This window comes from Chaetodon auriga, chromosome 3 (assembly GCF_051107435.1).
Source record: "Chaetodon auriga isolate fChaAug3 chromosome 3, fChaAug3.hap1, whole genome shotgun sequence".
Lineage (NCBI taxonomy): Eukaryota > Metazoa > Chordata > Actinopteri > Chaetodontiformes > Chaetodontidae > Chaetodon > Chaetodon auriga.
This window is the reverse complement of record NC_135076.1, coordinates 26,022,507-26,048,637: the sequence shown is the minus strand read 5'-3', so window position 1 is coordinate 26,048,637 and position 26,131 is coordinate 26,022,507. Positions and strand designations below refer to the sequence as shown.

Here is a 26,131-nt window from a genome sequence, read left to right as displayed (position 1 = left end):
CTGAAACCACCGGTCACATTTGCATAAGAAAATAAAACCACACTGACTTTGAATTGGAGCAACAGGGACGAGCTTTAACTAGCCTTAGTGCTCGCTGCTGACCTGCTGGGGGTGGTGTTGTCTCCATGGTGAGGTTTTCTCTTGGAGGAGCGTACAGGTGTCGGTGTGGGCGGGCCGGGACGCTCCACCAGCCGCAGGGTCTGGAAGGCGTGGTGGTTCAGGCTCTGCTCTGTGAGAAAGCGTTCTGTCGGGTTCAGCAGTAGCAGGTTCTGAACACACAGAGGGAGCCAGTGAGTGCTCGAGACACCCCGAACATTCAGACCTCGCAAGCACACTGGAACAGTCATGCTATTATGAGTCATCCCCATTATCATAAAAGTCAGGCTGCTGCTACATTTAATTGTGTCTTACAGTCACCAAATAAGCCAAACAATGATGTGAAAAATGATTTGTGACATTTGCTTTTTGCTTGTTCAAATAAATATGATTTATAACCTGTCTCCATAGACTCAAAATAAAACCTGTGAACTGAAGATAGTTTGTGATCTCTGAAGTTATATAACAAAAATTTACAGTGGCAGCTTTTCTCACTTTGCCGGGACTACAATAGAACTAACAAGACAGACAATTACTCTCTGAAAGCGAGGCAGCTTTGCATTAGCAATTAGCAAACATATTTTATGAAATCAACTTCCAAACTCAACTCAAGAATGCCTGATTAATGATGAGAGAGATGCCTGTCCTTGCTGAAGTCAGTCCTGAGATGACATTATGTTAGCAGTGAGTCATTATCTACTGGGAAAAGCGCAAGTGCACAAGCACAGCCCACATTCTTGACATGGAGCTCCTGTTTACAGTGCAGACACAGCAATAACAGCAGTGCTGGAACCAGGATATGAGCTGAGAGATGCTGAAGCCGTGAAGAGGCATCATGCAGTCACGACGTAAACACGGTGATAATGATGCAATTATCAGATGTCAAGTTTATGAATACCGGAGGTTTTATGGTGGCAGAATATCTTTTTTGTCACGGTGTGTAAGCAGGAATAAACTGCAACCCAATAAAAGGCAGAAATAAAAACATCTCTGCAGCGTAGTGGCTTTGTTAGACCTTTGATTCCTACCTTTAGGAGGTCCAGCAGGGCTCCGCTGATGATTCCCAGGTATCTTCGCTCCAAGGTCTGGGGGTGGTTCACAGCAGGGAACTAAAACAAGAAACAGTGGATAATAGTACAGCCAAAAATGAAGCCACAACAAATGTCCAAGTGATAAATGATAGAATAATCACTACTTTGTAGTAAGACCAGCAATATCAGCCACTCGTGCTTTGTGTGTAGAGTCCAGAGGAATGTGCCATTAACAAGTTTTCACTGGAGATGATGTTACATACATGTTAATAACAGACACAGAGGACAGTTATTGACCTTCAGAAGGGAAGGGAACAATTATTTTCATCACAAATCAGCAGGTTGAAATTGTTTCTTCAGACAAATATTTGGAGGTTCATGTTGATATGAAAGTGAACGGGTCAATAAAATGTTAACGCTGTTCTTAAGAAGGCACAGTCCAGGTTATTTTTCCTTCAAGGCCGGAGGAAGATTGTACCGGCCTGTCCACAGCCGTGCTGTATGATGTCATAATCTGAGGTCACAGAATTACTGTCAACGATCACAACAGGATCAACAAATTGACCAAAAAGGCAGACTTCTGATATTTATTGGATCTATTTATGGATCCCCGTTAGCTTCCATAAAGTGTCTGCTTATCTTTCTAGAGTCCACACTTCTGATTCATCAGACAATAACAGGAGGAGAGTTGAAAGCATTCTTCAGTTTGAAGGTCATCTCCTGTTTGGTGTTCTTAAATGTGTGTTGAGTGACCAGCTGAGGAGGCCAAGATGCTCAAAATAATTATTAAAAAGGCATGTCTATGAGTGAATGAATGAAGTTATCTACAAGAAAATCTAATGCAAGTTAGCACTGAAAAGCTCGTGAGTATGACGCTGCTCTCATGAAACATCTCAGAAATGCCCACACGTCATGTCAAGGCTGTGACCACTTTGTCTTTTTATATTTCACTTTCTTCTCCTGTTGCCCTGCAGACGCTGCTACTCCTGAAATTACCTTTTGAAAACACCGTTCACTGACTCACGAGAGCACTGTTGCATGTGCTTTCTTCCACACTCACTCTTCCCATGTCAACCTTTCACGCTGACAGAAATGTTCCTCAGACTATTGTGAATCTGCTGCTCTGCTGTCCAGAAGCTGTTCTTTTTACATCACACATTTCCAAGTGCTGCAGAAAGCACACCGTAGGTGGCCAACGTGATAAAACAACAATCAAACATCCTGTGTTCACTCACAAGTGTTGTGTGGTTTCGTGCTGGTCTGGTGCATTTCTATTTGAATAAAAACGGCCCGTGTGGTCCCTTCAGACACCATTCGCCTCTCTTTGTTCTTCTCTGCTCTTACTAAATATATATTAAGTATATATCTTATAACGTTTACTGCGAGGGAGGGGCTTTAACGTGAATGGTCTGCTGGCAGTGTGTCACTCTCTGTTCATTTAGATGACGACAGCCATAGAAATGTTGTGGAGAATAGAGATTTTTTTCTTTCTTTGAGCGAGTGCTAACAACAGCAGGCGCTAGATGTTTATTCAAGAGTCATCCCTATGTGCCTGCCTCACTGGATGGAGCATTTTACTCTTAGATGCATTTCTGGGCTGAGAATTTCATTCCACCAAATTTTCCTGCACTAATTAACCAATTTTTAAACACACAGGAGTGCAAAATTTAAAAAAAAACACAGCATGATCAAGCAGGGTTCTTCATTGTCAGGTGTTCACAGAGGGGCACTTTGCAAACTAATAATTATATCCTGGACGTGGGCAGACAGGGGAAGGGAAGGCCGACCCGGGTCTGCTGTACCACCAGCCTGCCACAGAAGACTTATCACAGCCTTCCTTCACAGAGCATACAGGATACATGATACACGATGAGTCATTGTGATCCAATCAGTCACGGCACAGCAAACTCAGCCAGGAGAGAAAAAAACAGAAAGAAAAAAACAAGCAGAGAGAGCAGAGACATAGCAGGGAGAGAAAATAAATAAGGGAAGAAGAGGAGGAGGCAGAGAGAGACAGCAAAGGAGGGAGAAGATCACGGCGAGAGCGATGGGAGAAACAGAAAGGAGCAGCGGTGAGATCAACATGGAGGGGACGGGTCGGCGGTGTGACGCTCAGGGAGGATCGGGGTAAAGAGCGTTACCCGCAGCCCGTGGAAGCGGGGGTTGTTGTAGAAGAGCTTCATCTGTTCTGGTGGCAGGGGTCCCAACACTTTCTGGATGGTGAAGAGCTGGTCAATCTCACTCTCTCCCGGGAACAAGGGCTGCCCGTCGCTCAGCTCTCCTAAGATGCAGCCCACTGACCACATGTCCACCGCCTTCCCGTAAGGAGCCCTGGAGCCAGAGATTTAAGGGATTGATGGTTACGGGCCGGCGTAAAAATAGCTTTGAAAGTAGATGTCAGTGTAGTGACTGAGCTCCTGGACGAGGTTCAGACATAACGGACGTACCCGAGCAGGAGCTCTGGAGAGCGGTACCATCTAGTGGCCACATACTCGGTGTAATTGGCATCAGTTCCCTCAGAGAGATTACGTGCAAAGCCTGGCAAGAGAAGACACAGGAAGCAATAGAGTATAATGAGGAGCTTTTTGATGTGCTCCACATGCTGAGACACTTCAAAATTTATTTTAGCTGCCTCTCTGGACGCTCATTATGATCCAGAGGTGTAAGTTATGAAGTAGTTGAGCTGGGGGAGAGCTGCACTCGTTCAGGAGAGATGATGAGTCCCCATGTTACACACTGTACTGGTAGATGTAGTCGTGTTGGATGAGAAGATTAATAACACTCTCAATACTGTACCTTAAGTATACAGCTACTGCCAGGAAGCTGTTAGCTGAGCTTGGCATGAAGACTATTTTGCGTCGATAAAAATGTCAAAAAGAAAATGGTCTCATAATCTCGTCGTCGTCAATTAGTAGCTCGACATCTTGGAAAACACTTATTTCCTTTCTGCCTAGATGAAATGAGAACATCAGTAACACTCTTATATGTATGTATGTATGATGAAAAGTAAGACGCTGGAGCTAGAAGAGGGTTAGCTTAGCTTACCATAGAGACTAGAAACGTGATGAAACAGCTAGCCTGGCTCTGTTTAAAGAATAAAAAAATCCTACCAGCACCTCTAAAGCTCATTAATTAACATGTTATATCTTATTTTTTTAAGGATTAGAGGTGCTGGTAGGCAGACTTTTTAACTTTGGAGGATATTCATATTTTATGCTAAGCTAAGCTAACCATCTCCTGGCTCTAGCTTCATGCTTAACGTGCTGACATAGGAGTGATATTAATGTTCTCATCTAAATCCACACTGATGCAATTATTTGAGCATTTCATTTGGACTTTCACTTCTCAATCCTGCTTGCACCGACATCAAAATCAAAACAACATAGAGTGAAAATAAATGTGCAGGACGACATAGTCTCAAATGTAAAGCTCTGGAGCGGAGTCTGTTGGCCTCTGTCTATTCTCTCAATGCTTTTGGCTGACACAGAGCAAACAGCAGGTCTTCAGTCTCTCACTCCAGATTGCCCACATGACGCTGGCTACCATCTTTTCCGTTTCCCCCGTTTTGCTGTGGCGCTACCAGATTGAATCAAAGCATGATTAGCCCCTTGTTTTTCAACATGTTTCGCTAATTGAGATGAGAGAAGAATGCACAGCAGCAGGCTGAGAACCCGGAGAGAGGGCTGCACACAAAGCTTTAGATAACCGGATGAAGCCTGCCTGCTGCCCCTCTGAAGCACTGGCTTCAGCCAAATATAGTCTCTGTTGAAAATACTCCTTTTACATCACAGCTTTGACTGCTTGGCCACCTTCCTTACAGCTCCTACAGTGTGAGTATTTGATAGAAGTGCTCACCAAAGTCACATAACTTGAGGACGTCATCAGAGCTGATGAGAAGGTTTTCTGGCTTTATGTCTGAGGAAGAAGAACACACGTGAGCTGGCGAGGGGCTTCGTTGTTACATCATCACTACCATCATTCCTGCCATCACATCTTCATCTCTCTCACTCAAAAGATTAGATGTGATGGCACCTTCTCAGGTTACTATGTTTTTGTAAAAAGCAGCAAACAAAGACTCCAAGAACTCAAATTCTAGCAGTGAAAATTCACAGATTGTAAAGACATACCATAACTTATACATCACATCCTTGGATGACACTGTCATGTGTGTGCCTGGTGTACCACAGGCCATTTGGATGCCTGCTCTGCTACATTCACTGTGCCAAAAGGTCACATGGGCCATCTGGTTTCCTGCTCTGCTGCTACTGATTCGCCCGAAAGCCCACATGTCGTGGTTGGTTACAGCATGTCAGAAAACCCATTAAGCCACCGTTTCATGACAGTAATTGCCTGTATAGACACATATATTTGTGCTGTTCTATACTGAAAATGTACAGCTTCTCTAAATCGAAGCACAGATGGCGCCCAGTGATGGTGCAGTTGTAAATGCAACTCTACGGACTTGCATGAGCCTCTTCCAGCTCAGATATGTTCAGAGCATCTCCTCTCTGCCTCACTAACACTGTCACATCCAGGCAGCTTCATAACAAAATAACAGAAATTTTTGGAAATTCACAAAAGCTGAAATTCTAATTAATTTAAACTTGATATTGCTTATTCAGAGACTGGAGCCTGCATGTCTGAGTGGAAGCTGTGGCTATTCAGAAGGTTAATGTTTTGCCATAGAGCCGATTAGGCCTAACTTCAACAACTAATCTGTATCATGTTCAATTTCTCACGTTTATAACAAACCTAATTTCCTGGAGATCAGCTCAGAATTAAACAAGATACAGAGGATTTTGTTGTGAAGTCTCTCAATAAACATTGTGTTTGTTTACCAGTGGATCTTGACTGCTCTAATATGGTGGATGTGCAGACACGTAGCGGCGATATACAGGAGCGACCAATGAGATGCCTACATTTCTACATCTATGGTCACATCCCTCTCAGTGTTTTTATGATGTGTCCATTGAAACAAGAATAAATTAAGAAAAGGGAGACTTTACCGCGGTGAACTATGTCGTGTTTGTGGCACCAGTGAATTGCTCTGATTAACTGGTAGATGTAGCTGCGCGCTTTGTCAGTCGGCACACCGTTGGGTAACTCCTCAAGCAGCTCAAGCATGTTCTAAAAGAGAGACAAAGACCACCAAAAGATCAGGATGACCACCACACTGGGTGACAGAAACAAACAAAATCAGTGCAGGAACAACACGTGTAGAGGAAACGTACCTTCTCCACATACTCAAAGACAAGATAGAGCTTTCCTCTCCTGCGGAAGGCCTCTTTCAACTCAACGATGTTCTCCTGCTTGAGGGTGCGGAGCATCTTAAGCTCCCGTAGTGTCGTTTCTTTAACCTCCTCATTTTCTGCATGGAGGTCAGACAGAGGAGGAGTCAGGATCACGTTGGGCTGATAAGCGGTTATCAAGATGGGACGCATCCCAACAGAAATAAAGATGCTCAACAGGTGAACAGTAAAAAACACTGATGGGACTTGTTGTCGTCTTACCTTCACTGTCCTTGAATTTCTTAATGGCCACAATTTCATTGGTCTCCTGCAATAAAAACACAGAGCAACTAGTGAGAAATCGCTGCTGTTTGTCGCTGCAGATTTGATGACATTAAACATAAACTGAATATCTCTGGGGTTTGGACTGTTGGTTGGATACAAGATGAACTTTCAGGAGTCACTTTGGAGTCTGGGATCATTTTGCACTGTTTTCTGATATTTTATTGACTGATTAAGAGAGAAAATAATGAACTGATGATGGAAATAATCACCGCAGCCCTCGTCTGATGGTGATATGCACCATATGAGAACATGTGCAAGTAAACTGTGCTTCATTTTAAGGAGTCATACGCTTAAAAAAAATTGGGTACCACTATTCAAGCTGAATGATTGACTGCTGAATTGTAGTGCACGTGGGACTGGTGCACCTGGAAAAGTGTATAGCTCAGAACAATTCCAGTAAAAAACATCTTTGTCACTTGTTTACAGACATGAGTGACACAAAATAATCAACAGTACATGGAGCAAACCATGAAATTCAGAACTAATCACCACTGAGTCACTGTTGCCCTGAGACACTTCTCATCATGTCTCTATGAAGTTCTCTGTGAGAGACGCCCCACCACTAGCCCCGTTTCTTGATATGTCCTAGTTAGGCCTGGTATTTCTGCCTATGGCTCAGAGCTGTGCTCCAGTTTCCCCCCCCTCACAAAGCCAAAGGCAGCATCGCACCACTCCAACATGGATCACAGTGAATAGCGAGCCCTCCTCCCAGCAAGTAGAAGTACAGGATGACTCACAGCAGGGTCAACTTCATGAGCATCACTGTACTGTGCACATGCAAGGTAGCCTGAGAGAAGGGAGCTGGTGTGCTGCAGGGTGTAAATCAAACAACCTGTTCTATGTCTAGATATTGTTCACTGATAGTGGAAATAAAGCCTGATCGGTGGCTACAGTGCACTTTAACTAACCAGGGTTGGAAATCGAAGGCTTTAATCGTGCTCACTGTACATCCAACTCATCACAGTGATGACAAGACTCCAGGAAGTCACTGCACCTGCCCAAGAAATAGTGCTTCCATGTAAATAAAACTGTACCTTGTCATTTTCACATTTCTGTACAAATGAAACAAGCTAGATATAAAATGTTAATTAGTGAGATTTTAGAGGTGCTGATTTTTTACTTTTGGACTGAGGCAGGCTAGCTGTTTCCACCTGTTTCCAGTCTTTGTGCTAAGCTAAGCTAACCACCTGCTGGACACAGCTTCATATGTAATGAACAGATGTGACTGCGGTGTCAGTCCTTACATGTAACTCTCAGCAAGAAATCAGTCAATCACTTCCCACAATGTGGAGCTAGTCCTTTAAAATTCAGTGAATTGACTGCTCATTAAATCTAAATCAAGAGTCAGACATGATGTCTCCACGGCTGATCCCTAACGTGTGTCTTGATGGCGAAGATTTATTCAAAATGAACTAAATTTAAAATGAAGCCTTGTTTACTTGATTGACAGGTTTATTTTTTTTTTGGTGATAGCTGCTTGCTCGTCTCTCTTCAGTTCCATTCAAGTCCCATGACCTGCTTTTTGGCAAAAAGCAGTCTACCCAAAACCAGGCCAAAACATCCCTTTGGAAACCGATCGTAGACATCACAGACACTACAAAATCTTCTCTACACTCTGTGAAGTGGACCCAGCAGCATGCCGGTAAACACGCACCTTAAGAAGGTGGAGAAAGCAATGATTTTGAAGGACGAACAAAGCTGCAGCACCGTCTCACAGAACTTCACCAGAGCCAACATCAGTGATTTGCCCCTAAGAGTTGTGAAGGGCAAAACAAGTGAGTCCTCTCATACAGCCCTGATAGCCACCTTCGCTAAACACCACCCAAACTACTCAGCTAGTAACTACTTCAGCTTCTGAGACCCAAGTCAACCTGTTTGAAAACTTCAGAGCATCGCAGTCAGTATGATAAGAGATCCTGAACACATACATTAAAAAACCAATAATTCCACTCTGGTTTTCACATTGATCTCTCATTTGTCCAAATAAGTTTCGCCGTTTATTATGTGTGCATTTTCACGTTGGAGGGATCAGTGTAGTACACCAGCTGCTCTCAACCTTTTTGTGTAACATTTTATTTTAAGCTCTTTAGGAATTCCCATGTGGCGATGGACTGTGAGGCTCAATTGTGTGGGAGAGAAACCAAGCTGGGTAAATTGTTATTTACTGTGGATATGCTGTCCCTTTCCCACGACCTGAACAGCACAGATTAAGGACTTCAATCCATACATTTATTGCCAACATACAGCAGACAATAAAAGAATACGAGTTAAAATAAAACCACTACATTCAAAACATCAGCGTTAATCCAGCTCATTGAAAGTTATTCAAAGCAACCTGCTGCTGCACTGCTCTACGAGGGCGGAAACTTTCCTCTATGTTGCGCTTCTGGCTACGCCCAAAATCAGTAACGCCACCACAAAACATCCGCTGTGACGTCGATTAAGTCGTGAGTAAATCCTCAAAGTGGAGACACTGAGACATCAGTTTGATAACTGTGTAAATACCACCCACTAATTACTAAGTTATTCATTGTTGGTGATCTTGTTTAAAGAAGTCATCTCATGTGCTTTCCAAGGCACAGTGGAGGATGCAGTGGAGCCTGGGCTGTGTCACATTCCCTCGTGCATCACGCTGTCATATTCATCCAGTTTGAAGTGCATGCTGCCAAACTACAATACTGAACCCAGCATTAAGGGCATCAATTTTGTGTCAAAGGCTTGCTTCTGCACGGAGCGTGACATGATCAAATTGCCAAGATCCCATGTTATGTCATTATTTTCGAACTGCTTGGCTGTGACATTTGTTAATAACAGCCTGGTATCCACCAGACTTGGAGTGGAAAGCCAACAGAAAGTTCGGTTTGTAGCAGAGAAATCACCTCAAACAAGCAGACTTGCGAACAAGTAGATTTCTTGATACATAAACATGTGCATCACCGTGTTCTCTCTTTAGCCCCACTGAGCATCTCTCCGCAGGCTGCTGAACCAACACCTCAGGTTATTCTGAGGACTGCAGGTGAAGCTCAGAGTGATAACAACAAAAAGACCCCACAAGTCACACAACGATAACTCTGCAGACTTTAAAATCCAAATGGACTTTCAACTCTGAGAGGAGCGAGCAATGTAAGCTCGTTCACTAAAAAAAGGAAAGATTACAAACAAAACTGATGCTAATGACCTTGTTTTGTAATAACATGCATATTTGTGTAAAGATTTATATTTTATTTAAATCTTTTAATTCATATTAACTTACCATCTGTTGCCAACAACACCAATTTCAATGCATTCTTCATCCGTGCACGCAAGCTTTGACACAACATAATCTCTATCTGCAGCATCAGTCCTGTTGGGTTATTTAAAGCAACATATGTTGTTTAATTGTAGAGTTGATTCACCTTCTGGTATGAGCCTTGACAAGTGCCAGGAACAGACACAAATCAGCCAGGGATGAACAACGACTAGCGTAAAAGGAAAAGCCAAAGTGGAGCTCTGAATGAATGAATGAATAAGGCAAAGAGCATGCTGGACAAGTATGTTGACTGACAGCATGCAGCATTATAACGTAGTACTTTAAATCCATTGTTTGCATTATAATGAAGTTAACTGTAACCGGAGAGAAGTCGAGAAAAAGCCGACACGCAGGATGTGAGACTCCAGTCATAAAGGGTACATCAACAGGTGGGCTGGGCCTGACAGGCCGCGCTCGACAGTGTCTCAGAATTAGACTTGAAATAGCCTTCGTCTATCAGGGGACAATGACGACTTTAACATTCAGACAGGAAACGTGTGTCCCCTCTACATCCCTCCGTCTCTCTCTCTGGCTCCTGATAGGACCACATAGACAAGTGCTCCACTCAAGGTGACCCATTTAATGCTAGATGTGAAAGTCCTTTTTTCCTCTCCTGTCCCAGTTTCTGTTCACTGGGTGCAAAAATAACTGTTCCCTTCAAAGGGGGCGGATAGACTTTTTTTTTTTCTCCACTAAATAAATCTAGATGTTACTGACAGCCACTCAGCTTATTTAGGAGGAATAAAAATTTAAGCCTACCGCATCAATTCTATTATCTGTGGAAAAAGCAGTTACACAACCTGCAAAACGAAGCTGAAGCAATGCAAACATAAAAGATCATTTAAAAAAGGAACATTTATGATCAAGATAGGACAAACAACAGACGACCGCAGAGCCGTGGTGACTCACTTGATGCTGCATGGCGGCTCCTAAAACACTGAAGGGCTTAATAGATCTAGTCATTACACTAATTACTCACTTTTTGGATCATTGTGTGGTATCTCCATTTAACAACTCAAAGTCACAGGCGAAAGCAATGGAAACATTAAGGAATCGTCTCCAGCAGATAATATTTTTCTTCTCAGTGGGCAAAGTGACACAGCATTAACGAGTAAATCATCCGTGGATCACACAGAGCCCAATCCAGGAAGAATTTTTAAACTCATCTCAGCTTACTGCGTGACACTACCTACCCTTAACACACCCTGATTAGTGACATCACAGCAGGTGTTGCCCCACTAATTAACATGTAGTCACAAATGCAAAATATTTGTCTAGCTTTTATCTTTTCACTTCCTGTCTATAATCAAAGTGGAACTGTGCCGTGTTGTCTAGCTGGCATCTGCTGCTTCTGACCACCTGGTGTCTGCATTACAGCAAATATATGGCCAGATTTACAATACAGAGTGGAAAATGACAGACTTTATTCCTCAGCGCTCTGTCACCATTCATTGACTGCTATTAGCGGTAGTAGGGGTGCAAACGCCGTAATTTCTCCTGCACAGCCCTGAAAACAGCTCGTCATGTTATTATATGGTGACTGGTCACAATGTGTTGTGTGTGAATGTGTGTATATAACGATATGAGTCAGGTGAAAACTAGATGAAAGTGGTCAAAAGTGACTATTCCACCGTGACATGAGCTCATTGTGTAACAAGCTTATCATTAAGAATTACATTATTAACAAAACACATAGAGCAAATATGCTACCACTAGTAGCCAGCTAGCTTAGCTTAGCACAAAGACAGAAACAGCTAACTTGACTCTGCTGGGACCAGTTGCCAGGCAACCAGCAGAGACTCTTGGCGGCAAATAGTACATACAGACAAGATATAACATGTTAATTAGAGAGCTTTGGAGTTGCTGGTAGATGGACTTTGTTGTCGTTTGCACGGAGGCTTTTGTCCCTGACACACTCACAGCAAGAAAAGCAGTGAGGGGACTATACACACTACAACATAAAGTACGCTAGTTGAACTACTTGTAAGCTAGTTAACACTGCAGGCAGCTGCACCAAAGATCACATTTTGAATCAGATATCTGCGGAGAATAAAGTGGTGCCAGGCCGTATGACCTCCTCATGAGCGACTTTAATGTGGACAAAACTGAGAAATGTTCTGAAATTGATCAGACACAGACCTCTGACTTCTTTTACTACAGCTGGAAGTAGCAACCAGAGGTTAAGAGACAAAAGTGTCAAGCAAAAAGGGGCGTGCCACATGAGGTCAACAGACGGCCATCTTGCTCTCGGTCATTAAATGTGGGTTCACCATTAACAGGTAATTTCCCAGGCTTTTCAAAAGTTATCTGACAGATCAAAGTGAGAGAGAGGCCGATATTCTGATGATTAATGTTTTTTTCATAAAAGACAGAGAGCAGATAGATGTAACCCCACTGAAGTACAAATTTGATTAAAATTTTATGTGTTTGCACCATTCATCGGCTTAATTGGTAGCAGAGGCACCCACAGCACCACTCTAGCTGGCACATAAGTCATGTGCTTAAGGCTGAGAGCCATACACCATGAGAGGAAAGTATACAAACATTAGTGCCCGTTGATCTTATTACCAAAATACTTCAAACACCAGTGGGATGGCGTTTTGTGTGCTAACAGGCCATGATATATGGGTTCATATTGGCTGCATCATTCTAAAAAATACCACTGCCTGGATTGTGCATACGGCTTCACCATTGGCTGAACATGTTCACTAAGAACAGCTCTGTGTTGGCATCTGTGTTTAGCGCTCAGGGGTTCTGTGAACCTGAACCGTGCCAGGAAAATACAACCCCGTGCCATACTGGAGCTGCCAGGAGCCTTCGCCATAAGAAGCAAGCTTTGTGCCTGTGGACTCCTCTTGGCATGTGCCACATATGTTCTCACTCACTTGCTAATAATAGGATGACTGACGTGGTCACGTGACGCTTTCTGCAGCTCAGGAGAACACTCGCTGCGCTCTTTGCTCTCAACTCACAAATCTGCTTGTTCACGTTTAATAACGGGATTGACAGCGCAACGCAAGCTGTCCACATGTGTACTGCTCTCTGCAATAAATGAAAGGGTGACTTACTGGATGAGGGAAACTGATTCACTTGTTTACTTAGCTGTCTGTTTCGTCTCGCATGTCAACTAATGCATGCGCATCCCTGTCAAGAGGTATTTCTATCTACAATCAACTCAAGCTGATGTCTTTCCCTTCGATTTTCATGCCAGCATCACATTAGCTTCTGTTCTCAAGGAACATTAGGGTCAGCAGTCCTCACCTCCTGTTCCAAACAGCTTAACTTGTACCTGGTATTACAGTCAATGTGTGATTGAATTGCCTCAGTTTTCCCACACAGCGTTTCAATGTCCAAAGCTCCTAAATGCGTAACTCTTAGCTTCAAAGAAAAAATGCTGCGCTTACATGAAGTGCTGAACCCTAAATCCTGCTTTTCAGAATACAGTCACCTCATATTAGTTGTCATATTTAGTAGCAAAGTTAGACAAAAATGGGCTGCATTAAAAACAGGAACTCAGAAATACAAAGGAAATATAGTGGACTAATACATTTAGACAGTTAACGCTCTTCGGTGGAGTTTGGGAGCCCAACAAGCAGCTTTCACAAGACCACATTCTGACAGAGACAGTGTTATGCGGGCAAGTTTTATGGTGAGCGAGCTAATAGCTTTTAGCTAAGAAGCTGAAACTTCATTCATAAGGAGAACCTGTAAAGGAGTACCTTGTTGCTGCAACAGACATAACAACTTCCTCCCAACAAGCCATTTTTGAAAGGGGTAACACTGTGCATTTTCCTACTCTGCAAGAAACCTGACGTGAAGTGGAATGTGAAAACACCTTCAGGTATTTGATGAGAGGCTTCAGGTCATGTAAATTAAACAACAAGAAGTGAACATATTTTACGCCATGTAACGTGGAACCACCTGACGTCCATCCAGTACATCATGAGGACATCACAAAACTGAAGTTTTACTGTCTGCTTGGGACAACCTGCTGCTGTGAGCAAGTCTTTTCAAAAGTGACTCTTACATCTTGTACCTTCTCAAGACTGGCTGAGCCAAACTTGGAACACCAGCAGTTAGTAGCATCATCATCATCATCATCATCATCATCATCATCATCACTGCCATGTGAGATCAGGCGCCTCGCCAAAGAGAAGCAGTTCCAGCCATCACGTTAGAGGTTAGTGTGATACATGTGATCAATAATTTAGTATGGCCCTTGAAGGATGTTAGAAAAAGTGAAATTGCCCTTGATAGGAAAATGGTTCCCCATCCCGGACCAGCGCTTTAAGTTAAATGCAAAATGTCACGTGGAATCCCGCCTACATTATTTAAAAAGCTGACTTCTGTGCACTGTACGCCACAAGCCTTTCTGTTGCTGCTATTTATAATATAATCTCAATATAAGAAAATGCAACATGCATGATACATGATGCGCTACCTCATGGGATCTCTGGGAGTGCTCTGAGAATTTCAGTCAACAAACAATACAGCTTCTTGCAATTGTTGTGCAAAGAAGGAAAAGCAAATGTAAACAGTCTAAAAGGCAACATGAATGAGATGTTATCTGGATAAAAAGCATGCTCACAGCCCTGCATTTACACCTGCTGTTTCTATGCTTTCTGTATGTTACACACTGTAATGAGATCTTTTTTTGTACATGTGCAGTATGTCAAGCAGGCAATTAGGTAAGGAGGTAACAGGCCTGTTAACTGTCAACAAAAACAAACATAGCAGGCGCACATTTATCAAAAGCAGTGTGTGTGTGTGTGTGTGTGTGTGTGTGTGTGTGTGTGTGTACAGCCTGTACTTAATTTTTCTTTTGATATGGAAAAGAGCCATCTTTTCAGAATTTTTAAAGACGTTGACGATGACTCCTCACACACACCTTCTCTGCAATCTCCTTCCAGATATCTCTGAGCAGCAGTCATCACATGCTACTATGACACGTTGATTTTCTTGGTGTTTTGAAGGGCCTTCCATGTTGTCCTGGAGGTTTATGACTTCTCTTCTTCGTGGGCAGATACTTTCTCAATGATGCAAACTACTTTAAGGGCTGCATTTACACTCTGGCTGAGATCCAGCCATAATATGCAGCCAGAACACCTCCACAGCCACGGCCACGGCTTTTCATAAAGAGGCTTAATTCTATAAAGCTCCTACGATTAATGAAAACATATGACAGATAATTCAGTGCTTCAAATCTTCCAAATTGAATCATTCAAGAGCACGACTGAGGAGACAGAGCCCTGACACTGTCAATGTTTTACTTCTCTGCAGTCAGAGCGGCTGAGGAAACCAGTTCATGGGATGATAAGCACATTCAGGGTGATTCTGTGTGGAGTGAGCATTCCTGAGAGGTGTTCCACGCTTAAATAAACACTGACCACTGCTATGTTTACCCTCTGTCTTACACATTTCCAATATCGCCGCACGCCAAAGAACTGCCATGGCCATGCACAAGCCTTATCCAGGATTTAGCTTAGCTGATACAGATTTGTACTGGACTTACTTCAGAGGAAAGTTTCAGCTTAGATACAGAGTGTTTTGCTTGTAAATCAACAGGTCCAAGAGTTGGGGGGGGGGGGGGGGGTCTTATGAACAAAAAAACCTCTCAGTTAACTCTTCCATTGTTTCTGTCTTGTTTCTTTGTCAATGAATTCCACAGTATCATTTCAGCAGAATATTGCAGGTGTATCATTCAATGATGGATAGGATGATTTGCATCCAGGTTTTTAAGTCAATACAAATCTATCAGCTCTCTAACACAGTGAAATACAGGTTAAACGCCACCCCCGGTCAGACAGAGTGTATATACAGCACTCATTTATGTGAGATGATTCCGTTTCCTTTGAATTCGCTGTATTACAAAATGTGCAGAACTTTCCAGTTTTAGTCTTCAGCGTCTTTGCGAGGTCAACAGAGAGCCACACATAGGTTAGTTGGCTCTGTAATCTACCATGAGCAAACATGCCTCATGACGTGTCAATGAACTCAAGGTCAAAGTGGAGCAAACAAAAAGGGTGTTTTCCACTCTCAGTCGTGATACTCCCAGTTTCGTCAACACAGTGAATTAACAAGTGAAACGCTGGCACCGCATTAAGTTTACAGCATGTTGGCAACATAGCTGCTTTTGCATTGCTGAATAAAACACACAAGCGCTTTGAACGACCAAAGAAAGAGCGTTCTGTATCTGTGTACAAGTATAATGTTTACTATATTAACAATCTTACTTTAGCATGTTAGCATGCTAACATTGCCAATTACACCAAGACACAATACAGCAAAGGCTGATGGGACAGTCATCAGTTTTGCAGGTTATTTTTTTTCATTTTTTTATAGACTGTGTTACATATTATTATTATTATTCCCTTCTACGCCTCCTCTTATATTCCTGCTGCCTGTAAAACCGTATTTTCCCCGACTGGGGATTAATAAAGTCTTATCTTCTCAAAGTATTGGACAAACTAAAACTTTGACCTGATGGTAGCACCATATGGACAATGGAGGATGAGCAAAGTGATTACAATTCATCCGAAGAGGGTGGCCTGACAGACGGACCAGCATAGCCATCCCTAGAACCGCGCTGCTGCTGTTCTAGCTTGAACGATGTATTTTAAAAACGGGTGCACACTGGCTTTACAAATATTCTCACTGATGCTCCACTAGCATGATGACGTTCAGGGACAAAAGCCTCTTAATTAGCTTACAAAGATTAGCATAATTCATAAGGTTTTATCAAACATCAGCGGACAAGAGAAAAAGTCCTGGAGCATCCTTGTGGCTCAGTTGGCAAAATGTGCACACACAGCTGTGGCATCTTTGACTCTAGCTTTCCCACATTTTCTGTCATCATGCCACAATAAAACACTGTATTCCCATTAGTGAGCAGGCAAAAAAAAAAAGAATCTGTGATCCCAAACATGTTCTTGTGCTGATCCATTTACATGGAAAAGGAATCAATAAAAGATGGACCAGACCCTCAAGACAAAAGCTTCTCCGTGTCCCAGTGTACTCAAACCCTTCATATGACAGCATTTTGCAGTTTTAGTCCGGGTGCTCTCTTTGTCAAAAAGCTGTGGCAAAATTTGGCAAGATACCACAAGATGGAGTTCGGCAGGCGAGCTGAAAAACATTCGCTACCAGGTCTGAACGACAGCTGAGCTTAAGAGTGGGGCTGCAGCATCGAGCATCATCTTCTATACCAACTTCAATCTGTATTCTATCAGCTTTTAAACTGCATATACGATGTTCAAGCACGTCTCTGCCCTCTACATGTAAATCACCATTAAAAATCTTTTCAACACACATCTCTCATAAATGGCGTGACGGCGTTATGATGGCCACGGTCTCAACCTCATCCAACTTGTATTGAAGTCCTCTGATAATGGCACAGCAGCCAACATGCAGCCATTACACACAGCCATATACTGTAAATAATTTCAGCAATAATAGCCTATTGTGACACATGTAGGTCAAATCTATCATCCCGTTTGTGAGGTATAATTTGGATATCAATACATAAAGAGAGTAGCTCTTGTTGAAATAACAGTCGGGCTGAAAAAAATCATATTAATCATCCACATACACTTATCTGCTCCAAACACATAGGCTACCACAGTGACAATGAAAAGATTACTCTACAAATAATGCCATCAAAAACTCCTTAATATTATCCTCCTCTCTGTGTCACTTCCCTATGTTAAACTAAGCCCAGCTGACTCTTAAAACCCAGCTGACTCTTAACTCTGTGTTCAGCTGTTATAAATCATACGTCGAGGCACGCACGCAGTAATCCAGCAGCCTCTGAAATAGATCCAGATTATTGTGTGGAAATTGATGAATGCATCCTTGTATTTCCATCCTTTCTATATCTGTCCCCAGATCGCTCTTGGATCTAATTATTCCTGCTAAACACATGTGTTGTACAAACCAAATTTGAGGGGTGTGTCACTGGTGAAATAAGTATGTTCTGCAAGCACGAGCAGCTGCGACTGAGCAGCAGTTGTTACATACAAACACAGCCATTTTCTCTGGCCAGCACACTTCCCTGCCCATAGCCACAGCACCATCAAATCCTTGGTAAGCTTATTCGACTTTGTCGGTGTCAACACATGCGTGTGCGTCTGTGCATGAAGTGTGTGTTTGGCTGGTGTGTCCACTTCTGTGTGTATGCACACATAATTATGCGGCATAGATCTGTGAGTTAGCCCCTGAAAAAACATGTCGGTTCATTCACACTAACAATACAATATTTTCCAGATGGCACTGGTCCATATTGATCTGCAGCCAGAGAATTCATCCTCCTGTGCTTTCACACGTAAAGCAAGTTACCAACAGATATTCTAGCATAAACTGCATTTATTATGGTATTTCCAACACATGCAAGGCCCACAGACGAGTAGCAAAATGTCAGACTTCTGGAGGATTGTTGCTGCTTTGCTATATGCAGAAGAAATAATGATGAGCCAATTAAAAAGACATTTAAAATTAGCTTTATAACCTAATGTCAAGTATTAAAAACACAGCGAGCAAACACTGTCTGTAAATGTCTATTTTTCAACAGTAACCCAATAAACCACCAATCAGCTAAGGCTGAATACCATTCACCTGTTACAAGGCTTGTTTCATCTGCTGCCTCCTGCATGAAAATCCTGGCTTTTCTCTATCAGTGGCATCTAAATTAAAGAGAGAAGTAAAACTCTACTATCAGCATTTGTTCACTCGATGATTATCATTTTGTTCCAGTTCGCAAGTGATTTAACATACAGTAATTAGAGAACGATGTGATTTTCAATTGATTTGTTGGCATTTGCAGTGTAAAATTATGTAAAGCTAAATGAAATGATTTGTTGGCCACACTGACGTATAATCGCCTCATTATTATGGGGAAAGTTACGAGACAAATATCTGTCTTTAGCTGTTAAAATGCTGCACATCAGCAACTAGTCGCTGACTCTGTTGTTTGCTCCTGGACACACAGTAGTTTTAACAGAGCATTCACTGAAAACAGCTGTTTGCTGGAGCTGAAAATTCAGTTACTATCAAATCAGAAAAGCTGCAAAACAAACGGATTAGCTGCAAAATTGGGTGATCTTTTTGTGTATTCATCACTACGAATGACTCTTTTCACATTACACACGAACCACTGATAATACTGATGACTTTATTACTGTAGTGAAACAAGCTGAAAAATACAACATTGCATTTGCAGTGTGCTCAAATATCGCTCCAAACTGAAGGTAACTAGTCCCATGAATCACCGGCACACATGCACTGCGGCGTTCATTCTGTAATAAAACTGGGTTTTATCCAGAGGCCAAGGCCAAAACCTGATTATTGAGGCTGATGTGAAATCAATATTTGATTTAAAAATTGGATCAAATTATTTATCGGCCCATATTATTTTTTTCATTCTCAAACAATATCGAACCAGCCGGCCTGTCTGTTTGACGTTAAAGCTAACTGTTCTGAAAAGCTTTTAGACTTTTAAAAGTCTTATTTCCTGAATAATAAGTTGCGTTTATGGTGATGATGACGGATTAGTGCACAAATAAACACAGTGAGGAGTGTTACAAACAAAGCAAGAGCCTCTGTCTGTTGTGTGGAGCTAACTGAGGTCTATTGATGTGAGTATGTTGTATAAAATGGAGACATTGGCATTTGCAGCTGCATAGGCCCGGGATCAATCAGTCTGAATAATAAAGCCCAGTAATTACAGGCTGTGATTCGGCTTTCAGCAGGGCTTTCTTCTTTTTCCTCACGTCTGAGCTCAACATCAAGTCTGGAGCTGTTGTCTTTTACAATTTTGACACTTAAGGTAACTTGCTCACATTAGAAACCTGGCTAATGGATACACTGAGTAAGGTCACTGCTGCAATAAACACTGTAATGAAGGCAGATGCACGGCAATTGCAGAACAAGAAAAACATCAAGGATTTTGATGAGAGAGTGTTTTGTCTGTTTCCTGCAGATCTCTGTAAGTAGGAGGTAGTTAGTCTCTCTTATTCATGCTGGATTGCCGTCAATTCCTGGCGCAGCCTTTTCCTTAAATGGACTGAGATGACAAGGCTATTACTGCAGTGTGGGTCGTCTGCTTTTCATACTCCTGCTGTTTTTTTTTTATTTGCTTTGGTTTTCTGATTCTTATGCAAAAAAATTAATTGCTTCAAGATAACCTATCAGAGCCGCCTCTACATGAATGAAAACATAGTAGAAGACTTTAATTTGACAAATGTGTTGCCATTCAAAAGCAGATCTTTGTCATTGATGAACCTGAGTAGAGATAAAAGGACTGTCATTAATTATCCAGCGGCCCACGAGAGCCACTTAAAGCATCACAGTAATTTTAAGGCACACAACCGCTGCAGTAAACTAAAGTGGAATGACCAGGCGCACTTGCTTCAGACGCGCCTCAGTGTGCACGTTTAATATTCTCTGGGCTTCTGCAGGACTTTAACCTCCGACACACATAAACCTCATATCAACTAGCCGTATCTTTTTTAAGATACACACACAGGACACTCCAATCCCCATCCTTAAAGCAGACGACTGGTAAGTCTATATATTTGTTATTGTCAACACTGAAAACACCAAAACCAACAATGTGTTTGTCTGCCTCCCACTTCCCAGCCTATCTGTGGTTCTCAGCCCCGAGCTCGCTGGCTCCTGCTGAAGACATAAATCTTTAGAAATGGGTCATGAATATTTTCTCATGTTGTTAGAAATGTTACTCAAACAGGAGTAAATAGCGCATTTCTCAGGGACTATTTTCAGCTGCGTATTAATACACATTTGGTGCTCTAATGAGCGTTTACAGCAGCAGGATGGTGTATTGAATGAATCCAAACTACAGGGTGAGCGTTCATGGTAATGACTGAGCACATCACATGTCACGGTGTGGCACACTGATGTGTTCTTACTAGTTTTTGGACAAAAACTGAGGCCTATGGCACAGAGAGATAAGCCAGGCTTTGGCTACACTCATAATACTTGCTAGTAAGATCAATATATTGTTGGTTTTGGTCTTTTCATGGGATTTTTGACAATAAGAAAAATCTAGATTATCACCAGACTTATCCTTTAAAACCTTTAATTGGCTTTCTGGTATGACGCAGTGTTTTCATGTAAAAATACATTACACGATGATTGGAATGGTTTGAAAGGACCAATAAGTGACAAGAGACTGAAGTGATTACATGAAAATTCATCAGATCTTACCTTGTGTCGGCACTTCAAAACAACACCATAGGCACCTAAGAAAAGAGAGCAAACCACATGTTTTAGTGAGATTCACCACGGCTAATCTCCTCATGAATATTCAAAGTATTCATGTATTCCGAGCACAACTTCTGCCTTTACAAGTAGAGCTAGGACTTTTAAAAGCAGACCCGCATAAAATAATAATAAAAATTCTGCATGAAGTCAGTTGAAAAACGTTGATTTGCGATGAACAACTCCAGCATGATCCATAGTCATTATTAAATAAAGACTAGCTCGATGCAGAGTTTCTCATTCTCACGTGAAGTGAGTTGGCCAACAATGCTAACAAATGTAGAGCCTACTGAGCCCGTCTTATTGAGCATATTGCTACAAAGTGAACAGGGTTTTAAATCCTCCTCTTTAATGCTTCTCATATGTTCACATGAATTAAGGAAAAACATCCCACACTATAAAAGGACAGGTGGCTCGGAAAGTAGGACACAAGTGTTGGCAAGCTACTGTAGTTCTGATGTTATCGACCCTGGCAGTCACACACACACATCCCCTGAGGGTTCGAGAGGAATTCTTGGACTGAGCAGGCATATGACAAACTGCTCCGTGCTCCTTCACAGGCACATCAGTGCTACAAGAAGTCATCTACTGTCTGCAAGAGGCTGCTCTAATGTATTTTCGTTCTTTCTAACACAGTTTAGAAAACTAAATGGAGAGGAGTGCAACAAATACTGTTGCCCTAAAGAAAGTCGGACCACCTTTTGACTCCAGCCCAGACAGGTGGTTCTGTGTGTTTTAACACATTCACCACACACTGAATGTACTTCACATGACTACAGGGGATTTTTTTGGTAGATGCTGATTTTCATTCACTCCAAAAATCTATGAAAATCAACATGAAGGCACTTTTTTTGTTTGTTTGTTTCTAAAAGGCTTCCTTGTTCATGTAATCTATAACAGAAGAAATTAGAGAACTGGCTGCTGAAAAGCATTGAATTTGTGAGTTAACTAAACAGAAAATCAAACCTAAACACAAACAATAAGCACAGAGGATGAAAAGGATAATGTAACATTAAAATATCTGTCATCTGTCAGCTGATCCTCAAATACTGGATGTTGGCATTTCCCAGAGGTCCTTCAACACTTCAAAACTGTCCTTTATACATTACCAGATGATACCATGAAACAAAAACACTATTTGTACGTTATGTCTAAAAAACCAAAAGAACTGCTCGTCTCATTCATTTTCCTCCTTAGATAATTGCATACGATTCTGTGTACTTTTAATTGCTGGGGTGAGCCTACATGCTGCACTCAGTCCTAACTGATTAACAAAATTGACTGACTTCAAGAACACTGAGGAAAAATCTATGACGCTGGATCAAGTGGAGCGCACTGTGCCATGAGTGCAAAGGCAGTAAGTAGAGCTGGACTGACAAAACTTCCGCAACTAAAAGTGATGACTCCAGCTCAGTTTCCCTGTGTCTTCTAGAGACGCATTATACCCACATTATAAAACTTCTAGGATGTGGGAGTAGGAGTGTAAAAACTGGGACAAGTGGGTGGTCTCACCTCAGGGCCTCTGCCACTTTATATCAACCAAGTGGCTAAAGGAAAGAGAAAAGCATTTTGGGGTAATTTAACGATCAAATCACGCTGTCCCAGTGATATTTACAACAATGAAACTGAATCCCCTAAACCTCATCTACATTTCTGCAGTAACAACACAAGCACAAATTGAGGTCACAGTGCCGAGCTTCAGTCTTTCCATGTTAAAATTCTTCCTGATGAATAAATATTTTAAAAAATGCCCTTGACCTTATTGAGTTGAACAATCATGAACAACAGACCAGGCTTTTAAAAGCCTTGTTCCACAGGCAAATTGGATTCTAACAATCAAATGATTGCTCACTGAAAAGCAACAAATTTGTGAGTGTACTACTTCACATGAAAAGCTGTGGCAGAAGACCAGACTGGATTGGTAGTTAGTGTTGCACAAAATGTCCAGAATGTGCTTTTACATTGTTATATTTCACAGTGGCATTAAATGAGAATGCTCACCTTCACCCACAATCCCAAGGACTTCAAATTTATTCATTACATCACCGATGTCAGGGATCTTCATGAAGTCAAAAGGTATGTTGCGTGAGATGCATTGAGCTCAGGCAGAGGGAGTCCAGCTACAGGATGGCGTGAGGCGGCCAGCTGATGGCTCCCCAGGGGCGTGTGCCGGCTGTAAGCCATAATATCCGACACATGCCTTCTTCTGTGGTTGGCGTTTACCTGCAGAAAAACGTACAAATCATATCATAATCATATATTCCTCACTTACCTTTAAAAGTGCAAGAACCAAAACCACACATGAAATTTGTTTTGAAATGGATTCACAATTAAATTAACTTGATTGCTTTGCCATTTTCAAAAACATCCCACAAGAACATCCCACCTCGCAACTTTTTAAAGATATTTTTGTAAAGTTGGCCAGTTGTCCTTAAAGGACATAAAACTGGTACTGTACAGCTCAATCTCCTTGAGAGCATTGCACTTCCATTTAGTCGGGGGATTTACAAGAGTCAGAGAGAAGAGTCAAAATCAAAGTCATGCTTCAAAAACACTGGATCTTACAAAATCCAGAAAGCAATTTGAAAGCATCTTTCATTACACTTGCCCTGCCTGCTATCCTCCCTCATCTGTCAAACTCCATGCCCCCAGTTTAAAACACAGGTTTTCTGGCAAATGTTTGAAGTCTAAAGTCTAAATCAAGATAACCCTGATGACACCTTCAGGGTTATTTTGTCAGGCTCCCTCCCTCCAGGCTGAGTAGTACTCTCAGTGACGAGGAAACACACCTTAATGTGTAAAATCAATGGTGTGCTCATTTAACATAAATAAGTAAATAGTAAGTTGTCATCCCTTATAAATACACAGCATAGTTTACTGTTTTTTGTGCAAATAATGGGAAAAGATACCTTAAATTAAGACTCCAAAGTTCCTCGCTGTATTCCTACCTTTTTCGGTGAGTGAAACAGCATCACATAATCTCTTAATGTGATCAAAGCATCTCCTCTGGTATCCACACACTCTTTACTCTTATTGAATCAGATAAGACTCCAGATACCACTTTCTCCATTTCATCTTCCCCTTGCTGGAAAGCTCAAGGACTTGCTTAGCCTACTCACACTCCCAGTCTCCTACGGTGCTGTGGGCACAGGAGCTGCTCATCAGTATGCAAAACCTCGGCACCAAAATAAACTCCGTCTCCCAGAACACTAAACACCGCTGTGTGGTCTATTACTCCCTTATCTTACTCAGCCGAACACCATCAACACAGGTAGCAACCGTAGGTAAACTTGAGGAGGATGATAGAAGACGAAACATAAACACTGGCAGAGAAAATGCCTTTGGTTATCTATTCTTTTTGAACACCAGTGTGTTAATGTGCTTCCTCCTGCTCCTCGTTTCACAGCCTACATGCAGTGGCATGCAGCCTATTGTTTTCCAGAGCAGATTTCAGCCAACTGCTCTCCAGGCCCAGACCTAGAAGGCTAATATGATCAGGAATGCACTGGGCATTGCTGTGGATCATATATTTTGTCTCTATCAACAGAATGACTCATGCGTGGTAATGGACTGAGTGTGTGGAATTCAAAATACAGGACTTTCTTCCCTCTTCTTCATATGATCAGTGAACTATTATCTATGCCCGACTTGGGTTTTCAATCATTAAGATTAGACACAGTGGTAAGAATTTTGCAAAAACAAGGGACCCAGCTTACATCGTCACTGCCACTACACAAAATTAGAATACCAGCAACAACCAGCAAACACTCAGATCTATGGTAAAATATCACATCATGGTAGAACATGTGAAATGAACTGCTGTATATGTAAATGTCTGTCATGCACTTGTCCTATTGCTTCTTGTTATACATCTTTCACACCCTCAACAGCAGCTCACACACATACGAGGGCGAAATGTTTTAACAGGGACTGTGTGTGTGTGTGTGTGTGTGTGTGTGTGTGTGTGTGTGTGTGTGTGTGTGGTAGCTACGACTGCCCACAGACTGAATGTACGTAGCTCCCACATTTTCAATGCAGGGCAGCAATAAATCCAACAAGTCAAACATATGGCTGCACTTAAGCCAACTCAGTACAAATTGTCTCACATTAGCAGTTTTCTGGCCTGGTCTGGACTCTAGTTAGTTACGTTAGTTACCGGTCTGACACGGTATAATTAAGCTAACTTAGTTGTGTTACCTTGTTGTTCTGCCTGGTTCACAAAACACACAAAACCGCCAATTAGCTAAAAACAAACCTCAAGCTTGATAAACGCTGCCTTCCTCTTGAGCTTGAGGACGATATTCACATTATATGTAGATTATTTTCCGATTCTTATCTTTATAAAGATAAAATAAACTACTCACTCAGTCACTGTTTGGGGAAAAAATGATGGAACTGGGCCGATAAATCCACCCACCAACGAAGATATTTTCATTGCAGCAGGCAGCTACAGTAACTGGATCGTGCGGTTGACAAGCTGCAAGCAGATCACCAGGCAACAGTTTGAGTGGCGTGACAACGGCCAATGAAAGCCGTTCACGCGCTTGTTTATTCAAACGCCCCCTTCATTTGGACCAATCGGAGAGCAGAACGGCAAACTGAGGGAGAAAACTGTGCTGCGGTCTGAGGGTGTTTCGTATGAGGTGGGATATTATTGTTCTAATTTCTCAATTACATAATTCACAAGATCACACCCTGCTTTCAGTATGATAACATAGTTTATCTAAAGGCCACACCAAAGTACATATAGGAGGAGAAACTTTGCATTGTAAGGAAGACATAAAGCCACAAAATTAATAAACAGATGGCAAATATTGAAATTTGCATTGCTCAAGGGAACCTTGAAGAAAATCACACTTCACCACTGT

The 26,131-nt window shown here is 42.0% G+C and overlaps 1 protein-coding gene across 6 annotated transcripts in view; it reads right to left on the bottom strand.

Annotated features, from left to right (window-relative positions):
* The window catches only part of LOC143318316 (cyclin-dependent kinase-like 5), a 36,663-nt gene extending 10,906 nt beyond the window's left edge, over positions 1–25,757 (bottom strand). For 4 of the 6 annotated variants that reach the window (XM_076726507.1, XM_076726512.1, XM_076726509.1 and 1 more), the window contains exons 1-11: positions 25,628–25,757; positions 23,265–23,486; positions 21,210–21,244; positions 6,638–6,683; positions 6,359–6,495; positions 6,134–6,254; positions 4,983–5,042; positions 3,575–3,665; positions 3,269–3,458; positions 1,125–1,205; positions 103–269 (exon numbers count right to left, since the gene is read on the bottom strand). In XM_076726507.1, the coding sequence (XP_076582622.1) occupies positions 103–269; positions 1,125–1,205; positions 3,269–3,458; positions 3,575–3,665; positions 4,983–5,042; positions 6,134–6,254; positions 6,359–6,495; positions 6,638–6,683; positions 21,210–21,244; positions 23,265–23,328 (992 nt within the window). In that variant the 5' untranslated portion in view covers positions 23,329–23,486; positions 25,628–25,757. Of the gene's footprint in view, positions 1–102; positions 270–1,124; positions 1,206–3,268; positions 3,459–3,574; positions 3,666–4,982; positions 5,043–6,133; positions 6,255–6,358; positions 6,496–6,637; positions 6,684–21,209; positions 21,245–23,264; positions 23,487–25,518 lie in introns of all 6 variants that reach the window. The other 2 variants (XM_076726510.1, XM_076726508.1) reach the window with 2 other exon arrangements.
* Between the last annotated feature and the right edge of the window lie 374 nt (positions 25,758–26,131).